Raw genomic sequence first — 20122 nt, forward strand, 5'->3', positions numbered from 1 at the left:
AAAAAATTAATAGGCATTGTGTGGATAGTGCATGTGAGACGGACAACACATGCAGGGAAGCAGACTGAAAACTCCAAAACAGATTGAGAATACAGCCTGAATCAGCATGGGCTTAAAGGCAAGAAAACAAGATCATGAACTTCTGGGTTGACAAGCTAGCTGAAAACAGCTGATTGTCTGATTCCTCCTGTGTTCAGCAAAGCAGGATACTGAACTCTTCTGCCAAGGCAGAAGATTGAGAAACTATCTCATCACTGATTTAGCTTTCAGCTCAGAACACCAAACAAGATTTCTAGACTTAACCTGCTCCCCAGTCAAAAGGAATGAGACAATAGATCAAAATTCAATTGTACCGAAGCACTGCTAGTTTCCAAATTTCCACAATCAAGATGATCAATTTTATGCTCTATGGAACACAAGATTAATAGAATTTTTGTGTGATTCAGTTTTATTTCCTTAATGTAACAACATACCTTTTAGTTCATATGCCCGATCTTGCAGAAAAAAAATAAAAATTAAATGTTTTGGAGTTAGTATGAAGCAAGCTAACAAACCAGGGGTTTATTTTCTCATAAAGCAGTCTGCCTTTTAAAAATGGTGAAAATTAAACTTTAAAGGATAGGGTTTTTTTAATTCATACTTTGCTACAGATAATTGAGGAAGCTCAAGTTCCCATTTGAAAAGTGCAGAGGGGAGTATCTGCTGCTGAGTGTAAAGGATGTTAGAATAGATCCATTAATGATGTGAAATAAAAGATACTACAGTTATGACAGGACAAGAGGAAATCACCCCAAGCTGTGCAGGGGAGGTTCAGATTGAACATCAAGAATTTCTTCACTGAAAGGGTGGTCAGGTATTGGAACAGGCTATCCAGGAAGATTGTGAAGTCGCCATCCCTGGAAGTGTTTAAGGAACAACTGGACATGGTGCTCAGTGCTATGGTTTAGTTGACATGGTGATGGGTGTTCAAAGTTTGGATTTTACCTTAGATATTTTCTCCAATCTTAATGACTCTATAAGCATGATACAGGCAACTGAGAAATCTACAAAGGATACTTGAAGAAGCTACCACCTAAAGGCAAAAAGCATTTAGCTTTATTTCCAAATTACTTAATTCAACTCTCTTCAATAAAAATGCAAAGGCTGTCGCACTGATAAAGTCACAAAAGTCAATATCTGAATAAGAGATCTCACTTGCAAAAGGGACTTACAAGCCAAGGTGGAGGTATGAGCTATGCCAGAAATGCTAAGGAGATCAGATACATGGAAAACAAAACTAATCCTGAGTCTATTTACTGATGTAGAGCAGTAGGACAAATGTCAACAATTCACAGGCTTTCCCCCAAGGACGATTTCAGTAAAACAGTGAACCACGCAGATGCTCCTGTTTGTTCTCAATGGATCCCTTCAGTATCTACAGTCTTCTTGAAATTCATGTATCAGATGCTAATCAACAAAGCCTTCAGAAAATACAGAAATTTATATTCAGGCTCAGCTACAGACACAGCCATGCTCTGCAGTCCCAGTATACATTGTGCTGATTTCTATCAATACATGTAAGGCCTCAGGTGAACACTTTGCCTTATTATAAATAAGGAATGAAACCACTCCTAAATGTGATGGTTAGGAAATATTTATAGACAACAAGAAAGCACTACCATAAAAATGAACATTCGATGCCAGTATCCGTTGTTCATCTGCAATCCAGCAAAAAGGGGAGTGAATAAGAATTTCCATTTAATTGCCTTTAACTGCACTCTAAATGGGGATTTCAATTTTCCAGCCTTGAACATTCCCTCTAGGCTCAGAAAACACAAGAAGGGGGACGCTTGTAACAAAGACCACCACTTTTATCTACAACAAACAAATTAGTTTCACGGTGGTAATTTTAAAGCAGCTCTGTTCAAAATTCCTATGGCAAATAATTAAACTATTTCTATAAATAAAATAATTCATATCTTGTTAATGAAACATAAACTGGCTTACAATTTTGCACAAATTACTATCAGACCAATATCCAGCTATTACAAAATTTCAATTAAAACCAATAGAAGCATTACCAGAACAAGCATGTAAGACTAAGATCTTTAAATTTTTTTTAAACAAAATGTGCCTGAACGCAGAGATGAAACCAGCTTTCCAGGGAGTCACTATTTCTTTTGCATTGAGCATCAAAATCCTATTTTTACAAAAACTTTTTTTTTCTTTTCTAACTATGCAATGGCTAAAATAATTGCAACTCTATTACCTAGGCTTGCTTGAATAAAGCAGCAAAGAGTTAGTGTCAAAATCCAGTTCTTTAGAGCTGCCAGCCTGCTCGGACATTCTAGTTATTTCACATTAGCTCCTCATATGTAAAGTCACGTTCCATAGTCAGAGCACATTTATAGGAGTAGTCTAAGCAAAGTCATGTTGGCAGTGAATAATAAAAATAACCCAGTTGCTGAGTGAATCATCTGAAAGCTCTAATTTAGTAGGGTCTCACTTTATGAGGGCTTCTTCTTTCTCATATTTGGAAAGAAATGGTATTCTGCTGCTGCAAAACACTTAGCTGTATTTACATATATCCTAGAAGCCACAGAACATCGACTTTATTTAGATCCTTTTCTTTTAACATTTCTTAATGTTTTCTGTCAATTAAAAAGAGAATAAGGTCCCTTCCAAACCAAACCATTTTATAAGTCTACTTAAAAAACCCAAACCTGCATTCTGAGTATAGGACAAGTAGTGGTATTTCTGCTAAGCAGCAAAATTAAGGATTTCTTTCTCAAAGAACAGGAAGCTCCTCTCATGGAATAAGAAAACGAGTAATATAGTTATCACCTTGTCTTCAAAGCACTGTCAAATGTCAGTCTCAGGCAGAAGCTTATGCTTAGAAAAATTCTTTGTCATTCAAATAAAATAAATTAGAAGCTACAATGGGTATTTCCACTCTCCACATTTTCACAGAGGACAAAAAACCCTATGTCCTGTAAGGTATTTTTGAAACCCACAGGAAAGGCCTTAGACAATCAAAACAGCACTATATTATCCTTGAAGTGACATTTAGAGACAAGCATAAAGACTGCTCTGCTCTTCTTTGTGTTTCCCAATCTTTTTCAAAACGGGCCCTTACAGCTTCCCTATCTCAGTGAGTCATCAAGTAGACAGGAAGAGAACTGACCACAATCATCAACATCTAAAGAGGCTGATTTCTCTAATTTTTGTAAATGAAATAGGAGAATAGAGAGGGGGTACAACTTAGGGCCCATTGTCATAATAGCCCAGTGAAAAAAGGGCTATTTGGAAGAGGAGAAGCCAGGAAAGCAAAGTGAATTTCAAGGGTGTCTGAAAGGTTCCCTAGAGAAGGGAAAAAGGAACTGGGTTTTTTGTTCAGCACAAATAAAATAGATTAAGAAAAGGGAGACCTACTTGCATTCTGTTCTTGACTGATAGGGGATAGAGAGTCACACCCTTCTCAGCAGTGCACAGGAAAAGGGCAAGATACAAGGTCACAACCTGTAAACCAAGGAAATTCAAGCAAAAAGGAAAATCCACTCAGAGTGGTACGGCAGCAGAGTAAGTGCCCAGAGTGGCTGTGTACACTCCATCCTTGGAGACTTGCAAAACTCGTCTAGGACAAGACAACACTGAACAACACTTAACTTTAAACCTTGGTCAGGTGATGGACAAGAGCATCTTCAGGAACCTCTTGCAAACTAAATTCCCTTATGATTCAGGGACCAGCTCATTCTGCTGGAAGGACTGGTAGGCACTACACTTCTCATGGACCATGCAGCTCAAAGAGCCATGACTCTCATGGTTGTCCATTTTCTCAAGGATCCTCAACACCAGCCTAAAATTGAAGATGACCAAAAGCAAGACCAGCGTGGTTTTACTGCAATAAACAAATCTTATTATTTAAATGGAGCTACAGAGACATGAGGTTTTAACGCCAAGAGCACAAAGGGACCTGAAGTTTTACCTATTTGTGCCACCAGCACTCTCAACCACTTTTATTGCAGCAGTCATACAAATCTGACCCTGAGAGCAAGGCTCAGTCTAACCCAAATTCATAGTAGCAAGTCAAGATGAGTCTTGGGCCTATAGCAGTCAGGGCAAAAAAATGTCTTCCGAAATAAGAATTTCATTAACAACCGTACTTAAAGAATGTGTGTTTTCTGTATATCCTAAAGCAACCATGCTCATTAAATTTAAAGCCTTAATTTGCCTGGCTACACTTATACCCTATGCTTTGCAGTTTTTTATGCAAATTGCCAGTACAGCAGTTCTGACTACTCCATAGGTGACTAATAAGAATGAACTCTCTCCTTGTGATCACACATGACTCGCTTAATGTCAGCCTGTGGAAACCAGAGCTGGGCTTAGCAAGTACCTTGGACAATGGAATGCAGGGAAAGAGCTCCACATTCCAGTTCCTAGAGGTGGAGTATTAAGCCAGCAGGAGGCACACATTAACTTTTAGAACAATAGTTTTTTAAACCAAATGTTTGAAAGGAAAAAAATTATCAAGAGATTTCTGCTGCTTCAGGCATTTATAGAAACTCCAAAAAAAGTTAAGTTGGAAAAATCTCTAAATAAAAGCATGCCTTTCAGAACAAGAGGCCAAAACTACAGACCTCTCACTTACTTTGAAAGGAAGGTTTAATTAGAATGCTGCCAGCCACAGACTTACCATAGGGAACTTTATGCTCCCATTAGCATTGATCAGTATGGTGCACACAACTGTTTCATAGAATGCTCTGGTAGCTGGGTGCTCACTGCAAGTGCTGGATAATCTCATGTCTCCAGAGCAAGTGAGATTTTAAGGTATATGGTGGTACTGATAATCATGTTACAGCAACAACAGCTTGCCTACTCAACACCCTCAAAAAAGTGAGACTTGAAGAATGGGATTGCCATAAACTGTCCTGCTGTAATCCTCAAAGCACTTAAATTAATTTCACATGGGCTAAGAAAAAAAAAACCCACCAAACAAACAAAAAATGCCAAAAAAAAAAAAAAAAAAAAAAAAAAAAAAACACCAAAAAAAACACCAAAAAAACCCACCAAAACCCACAAAAAAAACCCCTGCCCATTTATCCAACCAAAGCAGAGACAGCAATGAAAGAAACCTGGTGTACACTGCTGGCCAGATCTGTTCAGGAGGAGAGAGGGATGGGTCTGGCACAGGAGGTTGCATGAGAAGGTGGATGGGCTGGCACTCCTTCAAGCACTGCTGCATCCACACGTGTCTCTGTCTCAAGCCAACCCAACAATAAATTGAAGAAGGCAGACCATGACCCATGCTGTGCATTTGTACACCTACATGTCCAACTGCAGCAGGGCTCCAGACTGATCCCATTTGTCACCCCAACAGAAGCAAGAGACAGTAGTCCAACAAAGATTTGGCTTTACAAGCAGGAAATCTGCAACCCAAGCCATGTGTCCAGCCACAGCTTTCCCAGTGTTTTTTGCCCTAGGGCTCATCTCTCCCCTCCACTTCTTGCCTTTTCCTGCATGGACACAGAGGAACTCAGCTGCAGAGAAGATGGAATTTGAAAGCCACACACAAAACAATGAGACCAGGAATCAGAGGTAACATCCAGGGTTGCAGGGATAGGATAGGTCTGTCATAGCTTAACCAAAATCTTAAGTAGTTCCCAGCCTTGTTCCCTGACAGTGTCAAATACATAATACTGCCTGTTGATGAAAACACCTGTTTATGAAATACATTGTCTCCCAGCAAGCAATTTGCAAAGGATTACAAGTTTAGGAGGATAATATGCTTTTGCTTTTTCAGCAACTTTATCTCAGGGTATCTAACTTCCCAAATGTAAGACAACTGCAGAAGCCTATGCTTCTGAGCATCCATCACTGATCTAGTTCTACTGGAAGAGTAACTACAGATTTCACTGGCTTCAGTGAAGCCCAGATTTTACCCTTGGGTATTTGTTTCTAGATGATATACTGTATTCTGGCTCTTGATTCACTATATTTGCTCATGTGGAAGTTGCCAGCAAATTACAAAAAAATTAACAACAAATTTTGAAAATCAGTAAAACCTGCCACTCCAAGCTCTTTCAGTAACCATCTCATTTTCACAGAGGTTTTCAAAGCACCAGCATCACCAGGACTTTCCCTCTAGAATCTTGCTTTCCACAACAGCAGTTTTCCTGAAATGGGAAGTCTTTCCTCCCTTGACAGTCATCCACGGGAGTGCAGCTGGTAGCCTGAGGAGCAGAGGATCAGCAGCACAGACAGGAGAACACCTCAGTCAGCAGCCAGGGAGGGAGGCAGTGCTTAGCTGGCTGGCTAAATCTGTCCCGGCACCGGATGCAGGAGCTGTCCCTTTCTTTTCCAGACGGGAAGCTTTCACATGTTTCTGAACTCAATACTTAGCAAACTGTCACGGAATGCATTGCAGCACACATTGCTGGCCATTGGCACTATTGCAACAGGAGAATGCAAATATCAATGCTTCCTACAAACAAAGGTGCATGATTTCCTGCTTGTCTAAAGAGATTTGTTATAAATGCAATGGCAAATATCGGGTTAATAAATGACAATTTATTAACAACAGAATATCGAACACCAGAAAAATGAGAAAACCACAAAAATAGGAAAATGTCAGCGCCGCGCTGGGTGGATAGGGGTCCGCACCGATGTACAAGACGCCCAAATCCACGCCTGTGCAGCTTTCAGTCCACTGTTTTATAGGATTTTTCTGCCCTTAGGCAGTCCAGGTGTCCAGGGTGGGCTGAATAGTCCGAATTTCTTTTCGATGGCCTTCCCGGATCTTGTCAAGTCCCGTTGTTTCATTCCGGGAAGGTTCTTTTCTTATGTCAATTTCACAGGTCAGTCTTATGCTGATTTAATTTTGCTTGTCGTGCAGGAGAGTTGATGAAATCTGCATCGTGGTCAAGAAGGAATTTCTCCTTGCACTGGCGAGGAAGTGATTCCTATCAAGGTTGGCCAGAGTCTTTGTCTAGTCTGATGATTCTTGTCCTGTCTTTGCAACTGAGATTGGCAGGCTGGGGGGGAAATTATTAGCCTCCTACTGGATTTTACATTTTATTAACATTATTCTTATTACATATCGGATTATTATTTCATACACAAATTTTTACCCTAAATTTATCACAGATTTAAAGCAAAACAATTCACATCAGGGCCAATAAAGTACAAAAAAACATTTATACATATCTGCACATGTGCTCACACACACACAAAAGGAAACGGCAGAACAAGAGTTAAAAGGAAAGTCAGCAGTTATTTGCTACAGTATCATAGATGCTATTTTATGTAAAAGAAAAGGAAGAACAAGCTGACCCAAAGATAAGGTGGTTAGATAATGAAGAACAGGAGCAGAGCCATAAAATATCCAGACACAGGCAACTGGGAAATTCACTCTTCTGGAGAAATTAAATGAAATGTGATGCACAATATCAAACCCACCAGGCACTCCTAATGCACAAAACCAGTTTGTCATAACCAGTCAATAAGATATGCTAAGCACCCAATGTTCCCTGTCCCATATCACACAAATACTCCTGATGGGATCACCTGGGCACAAAAACATGTCTTAGTTCTTGAGAGTAAAAATGTGTAAGTGTGCAAGTGAGACATTTATTTTCAAGAATTAAGGACTTTAGTTAAACTAGATATTGCTGAGATAAGACAGATAAACTTCCCTCTATTATCTGAAGCCAGATTTAAGGATCTAATAAATCATGAGGCCTGATTCTGACTAATCAATAGACTCCAAGAATACAATACAATCATAAATCAAACAGTCCTGGAAAAACAGGATTCAGTTGTCACACAACACTAAAAGGTTAAAAAGTCAAAGCGAAGAAGACTCATCTTACTTCATCATTTTGGGATCCCACCCCATAAAAAGGACCACCTACCCATTTCAAAGAACAAACTATGCATGCTTAATAGCTTTTGTGGCTAATTACCATAACCAAGTGGGGAATGGAATGTACCAGAGTCATGAATATGCATTTGTGTTTTGGGTATTCAATAGTCTTGTACATAAAAAGACCCTGTGATCATCTGTAAATTGCACGTGTGTATTTGGGAGCCATCCCACCCGCTGCCCTCCTGTCACAATAAATATACACTTTCTAACTTTAAAGTGTTACAGAGTCTTTGTCCATCATAGTTGGATATTGGTATTAGATCAATATCCATATTTTTAATAAATCACAAGAATGAAATCTGTAAAAGAAAAAAGGAGTGCAGGTAGGTAGAAGTCAGACATTTGATTCATTCTGCAAAATTAGCATCACCTACACATGCCATAAGGTCTCCAGAAGCACAAATAGTTTGCCTTACTAGGGATATGATTTAAAAAAAAAAAAATTTAAAAGTCTACCTCCGTAACCATAAGGGTCCACTGTAAGACCTCGTCATATTACACATGCTACACTGGCTCACTGGGCAGGTAACACAGTGAGTACTTTGTCCAAAGCACACCTCACAATTCACACCTTTAATTCATTCTACAATGTTGTAGTAAGTGGTGAGGCTGGAAAACTGTGGTCTGAAGTCAGTGACACAACTTTCCTTCCTTTCCACGTGTGTGTGGTCCTGTAGTGCATCACACCACCCTATCATGGCAGACCAACCACCACTAATGCTCCTGTGCATGCCTCAGATACTGTGCGGCTGCTCTACACAATGGCATAACTAGAGTACACAAAATCAATGTGCATATATACAATATATACTCAGCAGTAAGTCCCTGTAAATGCATTGTCATGCCCTTGAAATATTATATGCACCTATACAAGAGCTATCATTTTATTCATAGAAGATAATGGAGCAAATCATCCAAGAGGATTTTCAAAGCAAAGCCCATCTTCCAAACTTCACCACTATTAGTATGACAAAGACCCTGAAGAATTCCAGGTGAACAGAAATGCTGGTGATATTCACCATGGATGGAAGGGTCACAGGATGCTCTGTGCCATCCTGGGCTCACCCAGTGCCACAGCATGCAGGGTCCCAGTGTCAGGAGGGATACAGGAGGGATACAAGACTGCTATCACTCACTATAATTCCCATCTGTCATTGCATAACTCAGATACCCCATGGCTGTTTATATTTCTTATCTGGACCCCAAAAGAGCCAGGATCATCTCAGTGCAAAACAATCTGTAAGTAATTTCCATTTATTGTTAGCCTCTCATACTCTGCATTATGAAACACTTCCAATACTGAAGAAGCATTTCTAATTTACATTTGCAATTTACATTGTATCATATTTGATGATTCTTTAGATGAAAAAACACTATTACAACATGACACCTGACAGGAATGCAGCTTTGCTATAGGGATGCTCATTTTCAATTCATTGCTTTACAAAGAGCCTTTTGGGAGTGTCAGAAAAATACACATTGGAAAGATATGTCAGTTGATTGAAGTATTTTACATTTGAAGGGAACAAAGAGCTCCCTATCGCCTCCCACTTTGAGGCAATTCCTGAGAGATTCGATGGTTTCTTTTCTGTTTGTCTTAAACTTGAACCTCTGAACTGCAGCATGTCTGAGTTAATTTGCAGGGAACATAGACCATTAGAAAAATAAGCAGTAAGTGAAAATAGTGTCAAGCAACTTCTCAATTCATTTGCAATGGATTCATAGATAATCCCTTGAGTCAAAAAATACTTGCAACCACCTTTACTGTTGGGAATCTGTAAGCCAGACTTCTAAAAACAGTGGTAACTTAAAACAAAATCTGCGCAGATGACACTTCAGTCAAACTTCACTCAGTATAGCTTAGAAGGACAAATCAGAGAAAAGAACAGAAAGAACTATTTTTTCATAAATTTCTAGTATCATGTTACCATAGATTTCTGCCCTAATGTAAATTTAAAATGCTCTCACAATATAGAGAACTGAGACTTGCAGTGCTAGATCTCTGAAAAGAAATTGATTAGGACAGAATTTAAAAAAAAAATAAACTGAACACTTCATGACTCTTCTGGTTAAGACAGAAATAGCACATAGACACTGTGCCATGTACTTACACGCAAATACACCGAGTTATACAAGTGTTGGTGATTTCAGAACACTAAGATGGAGATTGATTTATTGGAGAATTGCTTGCACCTGGTGGGTTAATAGAGCAATCATACAACCTGATGCCCTGTTAACCCTATGAGTTGGTATTTTCAAAGCAGTTTTAGAGTTTTGGACAATCTCCTAAAAAAAAAACCATAGTTACCAGAAGCTGGTAAAAAGAACAGTGTCTATGTGCTCCAAGTAAATTCATGCAGGTCTACTTGGTAGGAGCACATTACAGCTCAGCCGGGCCAGCACTGTCATCTCACAGCTGAGAAACACAAGCATGTGATGAAACTGTGTCCAGAGACATTACAGGAACAGTAATAAAGGGGAGAGAAATCAAGGATCCAGAACCTCATCACAGCCACGGCTAGGGTAAAGCCCACCACATATTCTAATGACAGAGAGAAGATAATGGAAAATGGGCCAAAAAAGAAATAATAATGTAGTATAACAGAAGATACTTGAATTCCTGCCTTTAAAAATTCTTCCAGAGAAAACCTGGCATGCTGCAATTTATGACTCAAACTCATGTAGACACTAAGACTCAAACTGAACATGTACTAGGTTTATTAGGCTGTGCTCAAAAAAACTCCATCACTTCAGGGGATTAAAAGAAGAGCAAAATGTTCAAGTGTTTAATATATCTGACTTCTTGGAAATACAGCAAACAATCAAGACAGCTCTGCTGTCATAGCAGTATATTTACTATGAGGCTAGTCCCAATGGATGAAAAGGTTAAATGTCTGAGCCACTATGAGAATTACAGGAGGCAGAAAATTTCATTAGATCCCAAGATAATCGTGTTTCACTGGCAATGCAGCATAGGTTACAAATACTAGAATGACAGCACACAGGAACCCTCACTGATAAAGAATAGTTGTATGTGGGAAAAAAAACAAGGATTTGAGCTTTTAACTTCAATGAAATAAAAGTGAGGAAGGTCTGGGGTTTGGTGAAAATCTGTCTTGGTTTGAATAGACAGGTATCCGTCAAGGAAGATTGGAGTCTCCCTTGGAATGTAAGCCCCCCTCTCCCCTTTTCAAATTATTATAAATTTGCAATTAAAGGGCTGTCGAGCAAAGATTTTGGGAACATGTATAGCAGTTCTTTGCTAGGGATATTAAAAAAAAAAAAAAAAAAAGCAAATGTTGTAGTACAAAAGAATAAGCAAACAAACAAACAAACAAGGAATCCCAGGAAAAGAAAAAAAAAACAATCCCCTGACAGAGTCAGAAATACAACCTGACACCCTGTTAATCAGGGCATTGGAAAAAGTCCAAAGTCAGCCCTCCTGGAGTGGCAGATGTAGGCCTGTTGGAAGCAGAGATGATGGTCCTGTGGAGCCAGGGGTCCCAAAGTGGGTCCAGTCTTCTTTTGGGAGTCCCATGGGAACATCTGAGTGCCTGATGACACCTGTGGCTCCTTTTTATCTAGGTAGAAATGGTTTGGCTCCTTCTCCCTGGGTAGAGCATCTCACAATAGGATGATGAAATGTGTCACACCATTGGTGAGCTTTAATGGTCCATTAACAGAAGATATTCCCATGGGGGTAATGGAAGAGCGAACAGAGATAAGAGACAATACTTCACTCCATTTTAACGCTGGCTTGTTATCAGGGAAGGCAGTTACCTTCTCCCTTCCGGAGTTACAACAGATAAGGAAAAAACCTCCCCAACAGAGCTTTGGCCATCTCTTTGTTTTTGGTCAAGTACTCTTTAAGTATCCAGCACTCAGTCTCCTTGGTAACTTACTGGGAAAAAATTCTTTCAAGTAAAAAAGGAGCAAACTTAACCCCCAATAAGGTCAGGCTAAGAAGACAACATTTTGTGTAGAAACACTATAAATGCCATTTTTATTGAATGCTCTGTTGGGCTGGGCTTCTCATAACAACAACAAAAAAATCAAATGAAAATCACAGAAAAAACTGGCAAGATTTTATCTTGTGATACCAGAATAAAAATTGCTTTTATTCAGACTGACATTATGTGCTCAACATAGAGCAAGGCTTTATATGCCCTGTGCTATGCAGAAGATTAGACCAAACTTTTGTAACAGTTATTAAAAACTGAATGATTCTCAGCTGTAACCTACATTGTTGGAAGCATTTCTTACATAAAAGATTTCAAATGGTGGCACACAGAAGAACATTTCTAATGAAAAAGTAATTTATTAGCTTTCTTTTAGAGGGGTCACCAATGACAGCAAGCCTGTCTAGCAACACTAATTCCTTGCTGTGGAAGAAGGTAAGTTAAATACCTGGGAACATGTTACTCACTTGAACTCTAAGAAACAGCAGTACTGTACATGAATTACCAGCCTGTTCCATCAGGGATCTGGCCAAGTCCCTTAAATGAACTGAAGTGGTCACTCAGGTCCTGTGACTGGCCTCCTTCTTTGTTGATCACATCTCCAAAAGAAACCCAAACTTTTCAACTATATTGTGACTACCACTGTATGAAAGGGGGGATGGAAAAAAAAAACCCAGAACCAACAAAACAAAACCACATTTTTCATTTCTGCTTTGATAGAAGTAATCAGTTATAAACTTTTAACTTCACTGTTTCACTGTCAGGTGTTTGGAAACATTCAAGTAATCTACATGACTGAGTGCTACAGCTACCCAGGGGATGGTAAACTGACCAGTAATACCCTGAAAACAGACTGAAAGGTCTCCATCCTTTTTCTTGTCATGTCAGATAAAGGGCAAAGTAAATTCTTAGAAGCACAGCCGCAGAAGAAAATTCAAAGAACTAGGACATCTAATGTGCATCACATCTTGCAGGACTTTACAGCATACATGTTCTCCCTACACATCACTAGAACAAATAATCCAAATACCAAAATTTTGTGACAGAGAGTATTATTAAATACAGAGAGCCAGGGAGCATAAGCAAAGCAGAAACTAGCAAATTAGTACTGAAATAAGAGTAGATGCCAATCAAGTTAGAACTATACCAAACTTCATTAAGCATTTAAACAGGGAGATACAAGTGATTTGCAATAGAAAGGTAAAATACAGATCAAAATCAATTTGCTCAAGGAATCAGAAAAATGGATGACAGTTTGGATCAATGCAGAAATGCAAGCTAATCTAATAACTAAAAATGAGCTCATAAGATGGACTTGATGAGTCCTGCAGTGCTTTAAAGGCTTTGCTATAATTTCATTATATAATGAAATTATATATAATATAATATATATATATAATATAAGATTGTCTTAATGCTGTACACATCCCTCAGATCTCAATTTTCCTTACTGCTCTTCACAAAAAAGTAACTGCTGGGAAGTGCAGGTGCATTTGTACTTAAGAACAAGAGGGAACATAATTAAAATAAAGACAGCTTCAAACTAACAGTGCAAGAAGGATGAAGTCACCTTTTAAAGGTGACCATTACCCCAGCAGACATAAGGAGCTCTCTTGTGTGAACTTGCAGGTAATTTCTGAAAGATTGAAACATTTCACAGGAAGACTGAGATGAACTTTTGTATGTTTTTCAAAAGGATGAAGAAGAGCCTGTTGAAGTAATAATATTTATAATAGATATAATAGATTCCGTGATTTACTCAAATTGGGCAATAATAGTGCCCAACCCAAAAGAAGCAGAAAGGTGAGAGCACCCAAGTGAATGTACTTATCACTGGTCAAGCCCCACAGTGCCATTACAGATACCTAACAGAGCTGGAGGGACTGCAGTGTATTACAGAAAGCTCAGGCAGCAGCTCTGAATTACACACAGCTCTGCCGTCTGGTTGAGACAGAACTTTAAAAGAAGTCAGGATTTTTAGTTAAGATTTTAGCTAAAGATAGGCTTTGCTAGAATTAATTAGAGTGGCTAGATGAATAGGCTTTGCAGGAAATAATTAAGAGTTAATGGTCAGTTGAAAGAACCAGATTTAAGATAGTTATCCCAGATTTAAATAACTAATTGCTTGTCATTTTATGTTTGTTTAGCTGTGTTTATAAAGATAAATGGAAAGACTGATAAATCTAAAAACACAGACAACTGCAAATTTCTACATCTAGTAACTCATTCAAAAGTCACAGAGGGAGGAAACTGAAGTTCTCCCAGAGCTCATTTCTATTGCCATCTATTGAAGACATTGAAAGTTCAGAATGAGGAAGACTTGCCTTACTCCCTCTTCTATGACCCCTCCCCATAGAAGGGGCCACTGACCCAATTCAGGGAGCAAACTACGCATGCTTTACAGCCTTTAAAGCTAATTACCGTACCAAGCGGAGAACGGGAGGTGTTAGTGTTATGAATATGTATTAGTATTCTGGATATTCAACACTTTTGTAAAGAAACAGACTCTGGAATTGCTCGTAACTTTGCAGTATGTATTAGGGAACTCTCCTACACACCTGCCTGGCATGGAATTAAACATACACTTTCTAACTATAAGCTGTTGGAGAGTCTTTTGTCGGTCAGAGTTGAGTATCAATCTTAGACCAATATCCATATTTAATAAATCATGGTCAGTGCTGCAGCAGGCAGGAGATTGAATCCTCAATAGGCAGAATAGTCCCAAATCCAAGAACAAGCCCTAAACCTTTCCACTTCACAAAAATGCAGCTAAATCACTGTGATAAATGTGACATTGGGTAAAAATTTGTGATAAAAGAATATAGCAAGAAATGTTAGATTGGTGTTAATATAAAATATGAAGAAGTATGGTCCGTAGAAACTATTCCCCTGTCAGGCTTCCACCGTCCTCAGTCCTGAGACGAAGGGAACAGGACAAGGACCATTACGAGAAACAAAGACACTAGCCAACCCAGATAAGAATTGGCATCGCAACCCAGACAGTGAAATTCCTCTCCAAATGAAAAGGAGAATTCTCTGCTGAGGAATACACATTGAAATAAACATGGGCCGGCGAGCTCCATCCGCATGTGAAAGGATCTTCCCGGAATACGGTCTGCAGAGTCCGACAAATCCGGGAAGCCCATCCGAAAATTATTTGGACTATTTGGACTATCCTGGGCACCTGTTCCGCCTTGGGACATGAAAACCCCTATAAAACCCCGAGCTGCGACCGGCTCCATGTGGATTTGGGCGGCCTGTACCCTGGTGTGCAGACCCCTATCCACCCGGCGCGGCGCTGCTAATTTCCTATTTTGTGGTTTTCTCTTTTACTGGTGATTGATATCGTGTTATTAATAAATTGTTTCTTTGTTAATCCGATATTTGCCATTGCATTTATAACAATCACTATGACCACATTTGTTAGACATAAGCTTTTAAATTCAACAGAAAAAAAATACTATATAATTTTATTATCTGTATTTAAGAGCAAATTGAGAAAATTGATACAATGGTCTTTTCCAGCCTACAGATTATCTCATCACTGAGCAGTCCTGGTCTTTTAAAAACATATGTGAATAAAGCTCATTATCCTTTCTCTTTTCATAAATTTAATACTGAAGAACCTACAATGGTGCCTGAGTTGATTCCAGTTAAATGAAAGTAACAGTTTAATAATATAATTATGCCACTGTCACTATCCTTATTAACCTATATTTAAGCTGAGATATTAAGATAATTCAACATCAAAGAATGCTTTCCATGTAGAAATCAGTTATCTATGAGTTTCACAGACAAGAGTTAGAAGTTAGACAGGAGTTACAGGAGTTAAGTAAAAAAGAAATAAGAAACTATATTGTAAATGCAGGAAAACTTCCTCTGTAACCATACTCATTTTGTATCACCTCTCTGCGTGCACCAGTTCTCTCCACTACTCCATTAAGTTAATTATTCATCAGCTAACAACATTCCTCCTCCTCAGATAGCTGAACCTTACAGATACCACTTCAGTATGAATAAATGATAACATATTGATAGGAATATGGTGTCCATACAGTTAGAAGGATGGTGGAGACAGAACAATGCCCAATTTATACACTAAGTAGGTACCACAACAATCATGGCATTATACATCACCACATCTTTTTGATAATGGTTTTCAATACTGAAGTGAAGGCAACACCCAACATTTTTCAAAGAGCAGCAAGTATCTATTTTGTGCCTCAAAGGCATTTGAATTTAAAAAGCCAGGCAGTCAGTCCTTTCTAAATATCAAGTCCCCTGGAACCTAGTTTCAAACTGGGCACTCATAAGTAATTCACTGCTGTTATTTTGGAAGCTTCCTGGAAAGGTTAATGGTAGTTAGTATTTCCCCTCAAAAAACAGGGAGGAAACTTTTCTTTATCTAAGACAATTCATACTTTTAAATGCAAAAAAACAAGCAAGCCTTTCAGTTTGAAAAGTCTGGGATCTGATAAAGGGAAAAAAATCCAAATTCTTTCCCCACACTCATTTTGACAATCTATAGCTGTTTAAATATTTGCTTAGTTCTCGAAACAGGTGATACCGCTATCATACTTGGATTTTGTTGTTCAAATTATCAAATAGGACATGGCAGGGTTCATGTTTTCCACCTAGTTGCCTAATTTGCTATGGAACTTCTGTTAAAGGCAGTCCAAACCCAGAAGTTTTTAGCCTGTTTTTAACTAGACATATCCTGTAAACGTTATTAATAGCAGTGACAGGAAATTACAAGTGCTTACACACTGTGATAAATTTGGTGTAAAAATTCGCGTATAAAATAATAATTCAATGTATAATAAGAATGATGATAATAAAATGTAAAGTCCAGTAGGTAGCAATCTGTATCCCCAGCCTCCACGGCTCCAGTTGCAAAACAGGACAAGGACCATCAGACTGAACAAAGACGCTAGCCAGCCCCGATAAGAATTGCATCCTTTCCAATGCAAGGAGAATTCCTTCTTGACGACGACGCAGATTTCATCAACGCCCTGGCACGATATGCATACTGGAATCAACATAAGACTGACTGGTACAATTGGCATAAGAAAAGACCTTCCCGGAATCGATCAACGGGACTTGGCAGATCCGGGAAGGCCATTGAAAAGAAATTTGGACTATTTGGCCCACCCTGGACACCTGGACTGCCTCAGGGCAGAAAAATCCTATAAAACGGTGGACTGAGAATCGTTCGGGGTGGATTTGGGCGACCTGTACCCTGGTGTGCAGACCCCTATCCACCCGGCGCGGCGCTGCTAATTTCCTATTTTGTGGTTTTCTCTTATTGGTGATCGATGTCGTGTTATTAATAAATTGTTTCTTTGTTAATCCGATATTTGCCACTGCATTTATAACGCACACTAAGAAAAATTATGTGCTCTTTTTAAGTGAGCTAGCAAAAACTACTTTGCTTAAAAAGAAAATAAGCCAGAAACTTTATGGTAACTCATTAAAAAAAATTTGTAAGTAGTTTGTTTGTGTGTGTACATCACCAGTTGATACTGCAATTGTGTATTTTTACTGACTTTTCAAAATGCTTCAGAAAAATCCATATGTCTTTACGGGTAAACCACATATCAAGAAAGAAATGCTACTGTGATTCTCTGTTGAAACAGTGGTCCCAGTAAGAAAAAAAAAAAAAAAAGAAAAAAAAAAAAAAAAAAAAAAAAGCCTCACAATTCACAGAAAATATCTCTGATTTTTCCCCCAAAGTATTGTTCCTGTCACCTGTGAGTATTACTCAAACCATAAGAGTTAGTGCATTTCTGTGCACAGAACTTAAATTGGCAAAACCCTACTACAGAGAGCAGTTCTGAGATAAACTAATTAGATTTTTAAGCTGTTAAAACACTGACAGTGAGTGATGGCCAGGCTGCTTGCCCTATTATTTCTGCTGAACCTGAAAGAAACCCTTATGTTAATAACAGCACATTACTAAAAGTGTTTTAAGATAAGACACTACCTGTAATAAGGAGGTCCCATTAGAGCAATCTCCAAGTGCTTTACAAACGTCCCTGAAAGCTCAGCAGATGATAGTTTGTATTAAAAGCCAGCACTGGTGACATTCACTCAGTTTATAGCAAAGGACAGCTCTGAAATTACAAAGCTTCCCAAAAACTAGGTAGAAACAGGTAGAGTAAGCAGAAAACAACTTCTATCAATGATCTTTGGACATTATTCTATAAAATAACACAAAGTTATTTTTTACTAAATTTCTCTTGCATTAGATTAGTTTATTTTCATTTCAAGTAGTTCACCAAGAAGGCAATAGGTAATAGTCATGAGGAAAGAAGAATGGGGAAAAAACTATATTTTGTACTTAAATATTTTACCACAAGTCTTTGCCATATCTTCAATAGTCACAAAATTTGAGCCTAAAAAACTATCATTAGTTTAAATACTAGATAATGCTACTACAACATTGTATTTATATACATACACCCACATAAGTATATTTATAGAAGGCAAAAAAGATGTTAATGCCAAAAGCCTGAACCCATCAACAGGACAGAGTTCCAGGGATATCAGCTATAGAGATGCCTTACTTTCTTCACTGGGATTGCAAATAAGTTATTTCTTTTTAAAAAGAGGCTATGTGGCTGAATATATACATTTTGACTGTTAGTTTCTATCTCTTCATTGACAAGGATCAATAGCATTGGCCCTAATTTCTTCTCAGCATATGTGACCATGGCAAGAGAACCTAGATCTCCTGGCCCCATGGGAAATTATCTGTAACAGTTGTAAGGTAGCAGGAAGGATAACAGACACATCAGCAGGAAATGCTATGGGAGGTGGGAAGGAAGAGAAGAAATGAACCTCAGTACTGCAAGACAGAGATCCTTTCAGATCCATAACTTTCCCACTCCTGTGACAGATGCTCTGAGCAAGACTAATCCTAATTTTGGAGTACACAAGATGCATGGTGTTGTAAGAACCCCAAATGAGCCTTGACTTCAAAAGAAAGGTACACTGAATTTCCAGAGGCCAGATATTTGCCTTCCCCATTTCCTCACTAACAGCACATCTAACATCCCTTTTTTGTGAGAAGAGTAAACTGCTTGTCCAGGATGCACAGACTCCATGGCAATACCAATTAATCTCCTGACATGGCAGAGACAGCAGCATATTTGTGCATCCTAACACCCTGATCAATTTTATTGAAAAAAGCTGCTGCTGCCCCTTCTAAAACTGCATCTGAAGGAAACATCCTGAACTGCTTCTTCTTTAGACCAGATCCCTCTTTAGCACAGGTTACTCATGATTTTTGAGGTGAAATAAGGAATGAGGCTCAAACATTTAAAGTCACATTTCTTCATCCACGAAAGCATCCTCAACTCTTCAGACAGATGGGAAGCTAGGCAGCTTCTTATAAGCATACAAGGATGCTGACATAGATAGATAAAGGTAATTCAGTTTCAAGGTTAGGTTTCAACTTTCATTTTAGCCTATTGAAAAGCACTGAAGAACCATATTTCCAAAAACACAAGAAAAATAAGGAAAAAAAACCAATCTGTAATTCTGAGCACATTTCTGACAATTGCAGACCAATTTTCTGCTGTTACTGATGAAATGCCACTCAAATCCTGCATGTCAAGGACTTTGTATGAAGCTGAAATGTAAATCTGGAACCTCACAGCACAAGAGTTAAAATGAAAAGCTCCCACAAAGATGATCATTCCCCTACATATTAAAACTGCACCTGATATCTGAGTCAGCTGGAAAATGATCACATACAACATATGCCCATGGTGTCAGCAGGGTGGGCAAGTCAGCCTGCAATCTGTCATTTTAACACTAAAAATCAAAACATATTTGACAAAAAAAAATCAGCTTTTGATTTTGCTTCCCATTTACTGTCCCTTCTTTCCTTGCTAGGAGCCAATTAGAGACCCATCAATTATATTTTCAAGCTGCTTTGTGATAAATGTACTTTCACACTTAATTACTCTGCTTACTTTATCAGCCAGAAAACATCTCATTTCCTTTTGCAGGTACTCTCTGGGTTTATTCACAATATTTTCTATAATGGTCTGGGACTGAATTTATCTTCCCTGACTAAAACTGGTCTGAATCACCTATTCTTTTCTATCTGTTATTTCAAAATGTCTTTCCTATTATTCCATGGAGGTTTCATGCCTGCACATCCTGTATTTTCTGAGCAAACTGACAGCATCAGATTCTTCAAGGTTTAGGGTATATTTTTTGTTTTCCTTCTATACACCAGCAGCATCCT

General features: G+C 38.5%; 1 protein-coding gene across 9 annotated transcripts in view; it reads right to left on the bottom strand.

Annotated features, from left to right (window-relative positions):
* Positions 1-20122, bottom strand: part of BICD1 (BICD cargo adaptor 1) — a gene marked incomplete at its 5' end in the record, with an annotated part of 180508 nt that overhangs the window by 97996 nt on the left and 62390 nt on the right. The window contains one exon of one of the 9 annotated variants that reach the window (XM_083859362.1): positions 19575-20120. The exons of the other annotated variants lie outside the window; for them this stretch is intronic. Coding sequence (XP_083715488.1) covers positions 20103-20120 — 18 coding nt within the window. The 3' untranslated portion in view covers positions 19575-20102. Of the gene's footprint in view, positions 1-19574; positions 20121-20122 lie in introns of those variants that run through there. 9 annotated transcript variants of the gene reach the window in all.

The sequence above is a fragment of the Zosterops lateralis genome (assembly GCF_965231275.1).
Source record: "Zosterops lateralis genome assembly, chromosome: 4".
Taxonomy (NCBI): domain Eukaryota; kingdom Metazoa; phylum Chordata; class Aves; order Passeriformes; family Zosteropidae; genus Zosterops; species Zosterops lateralis.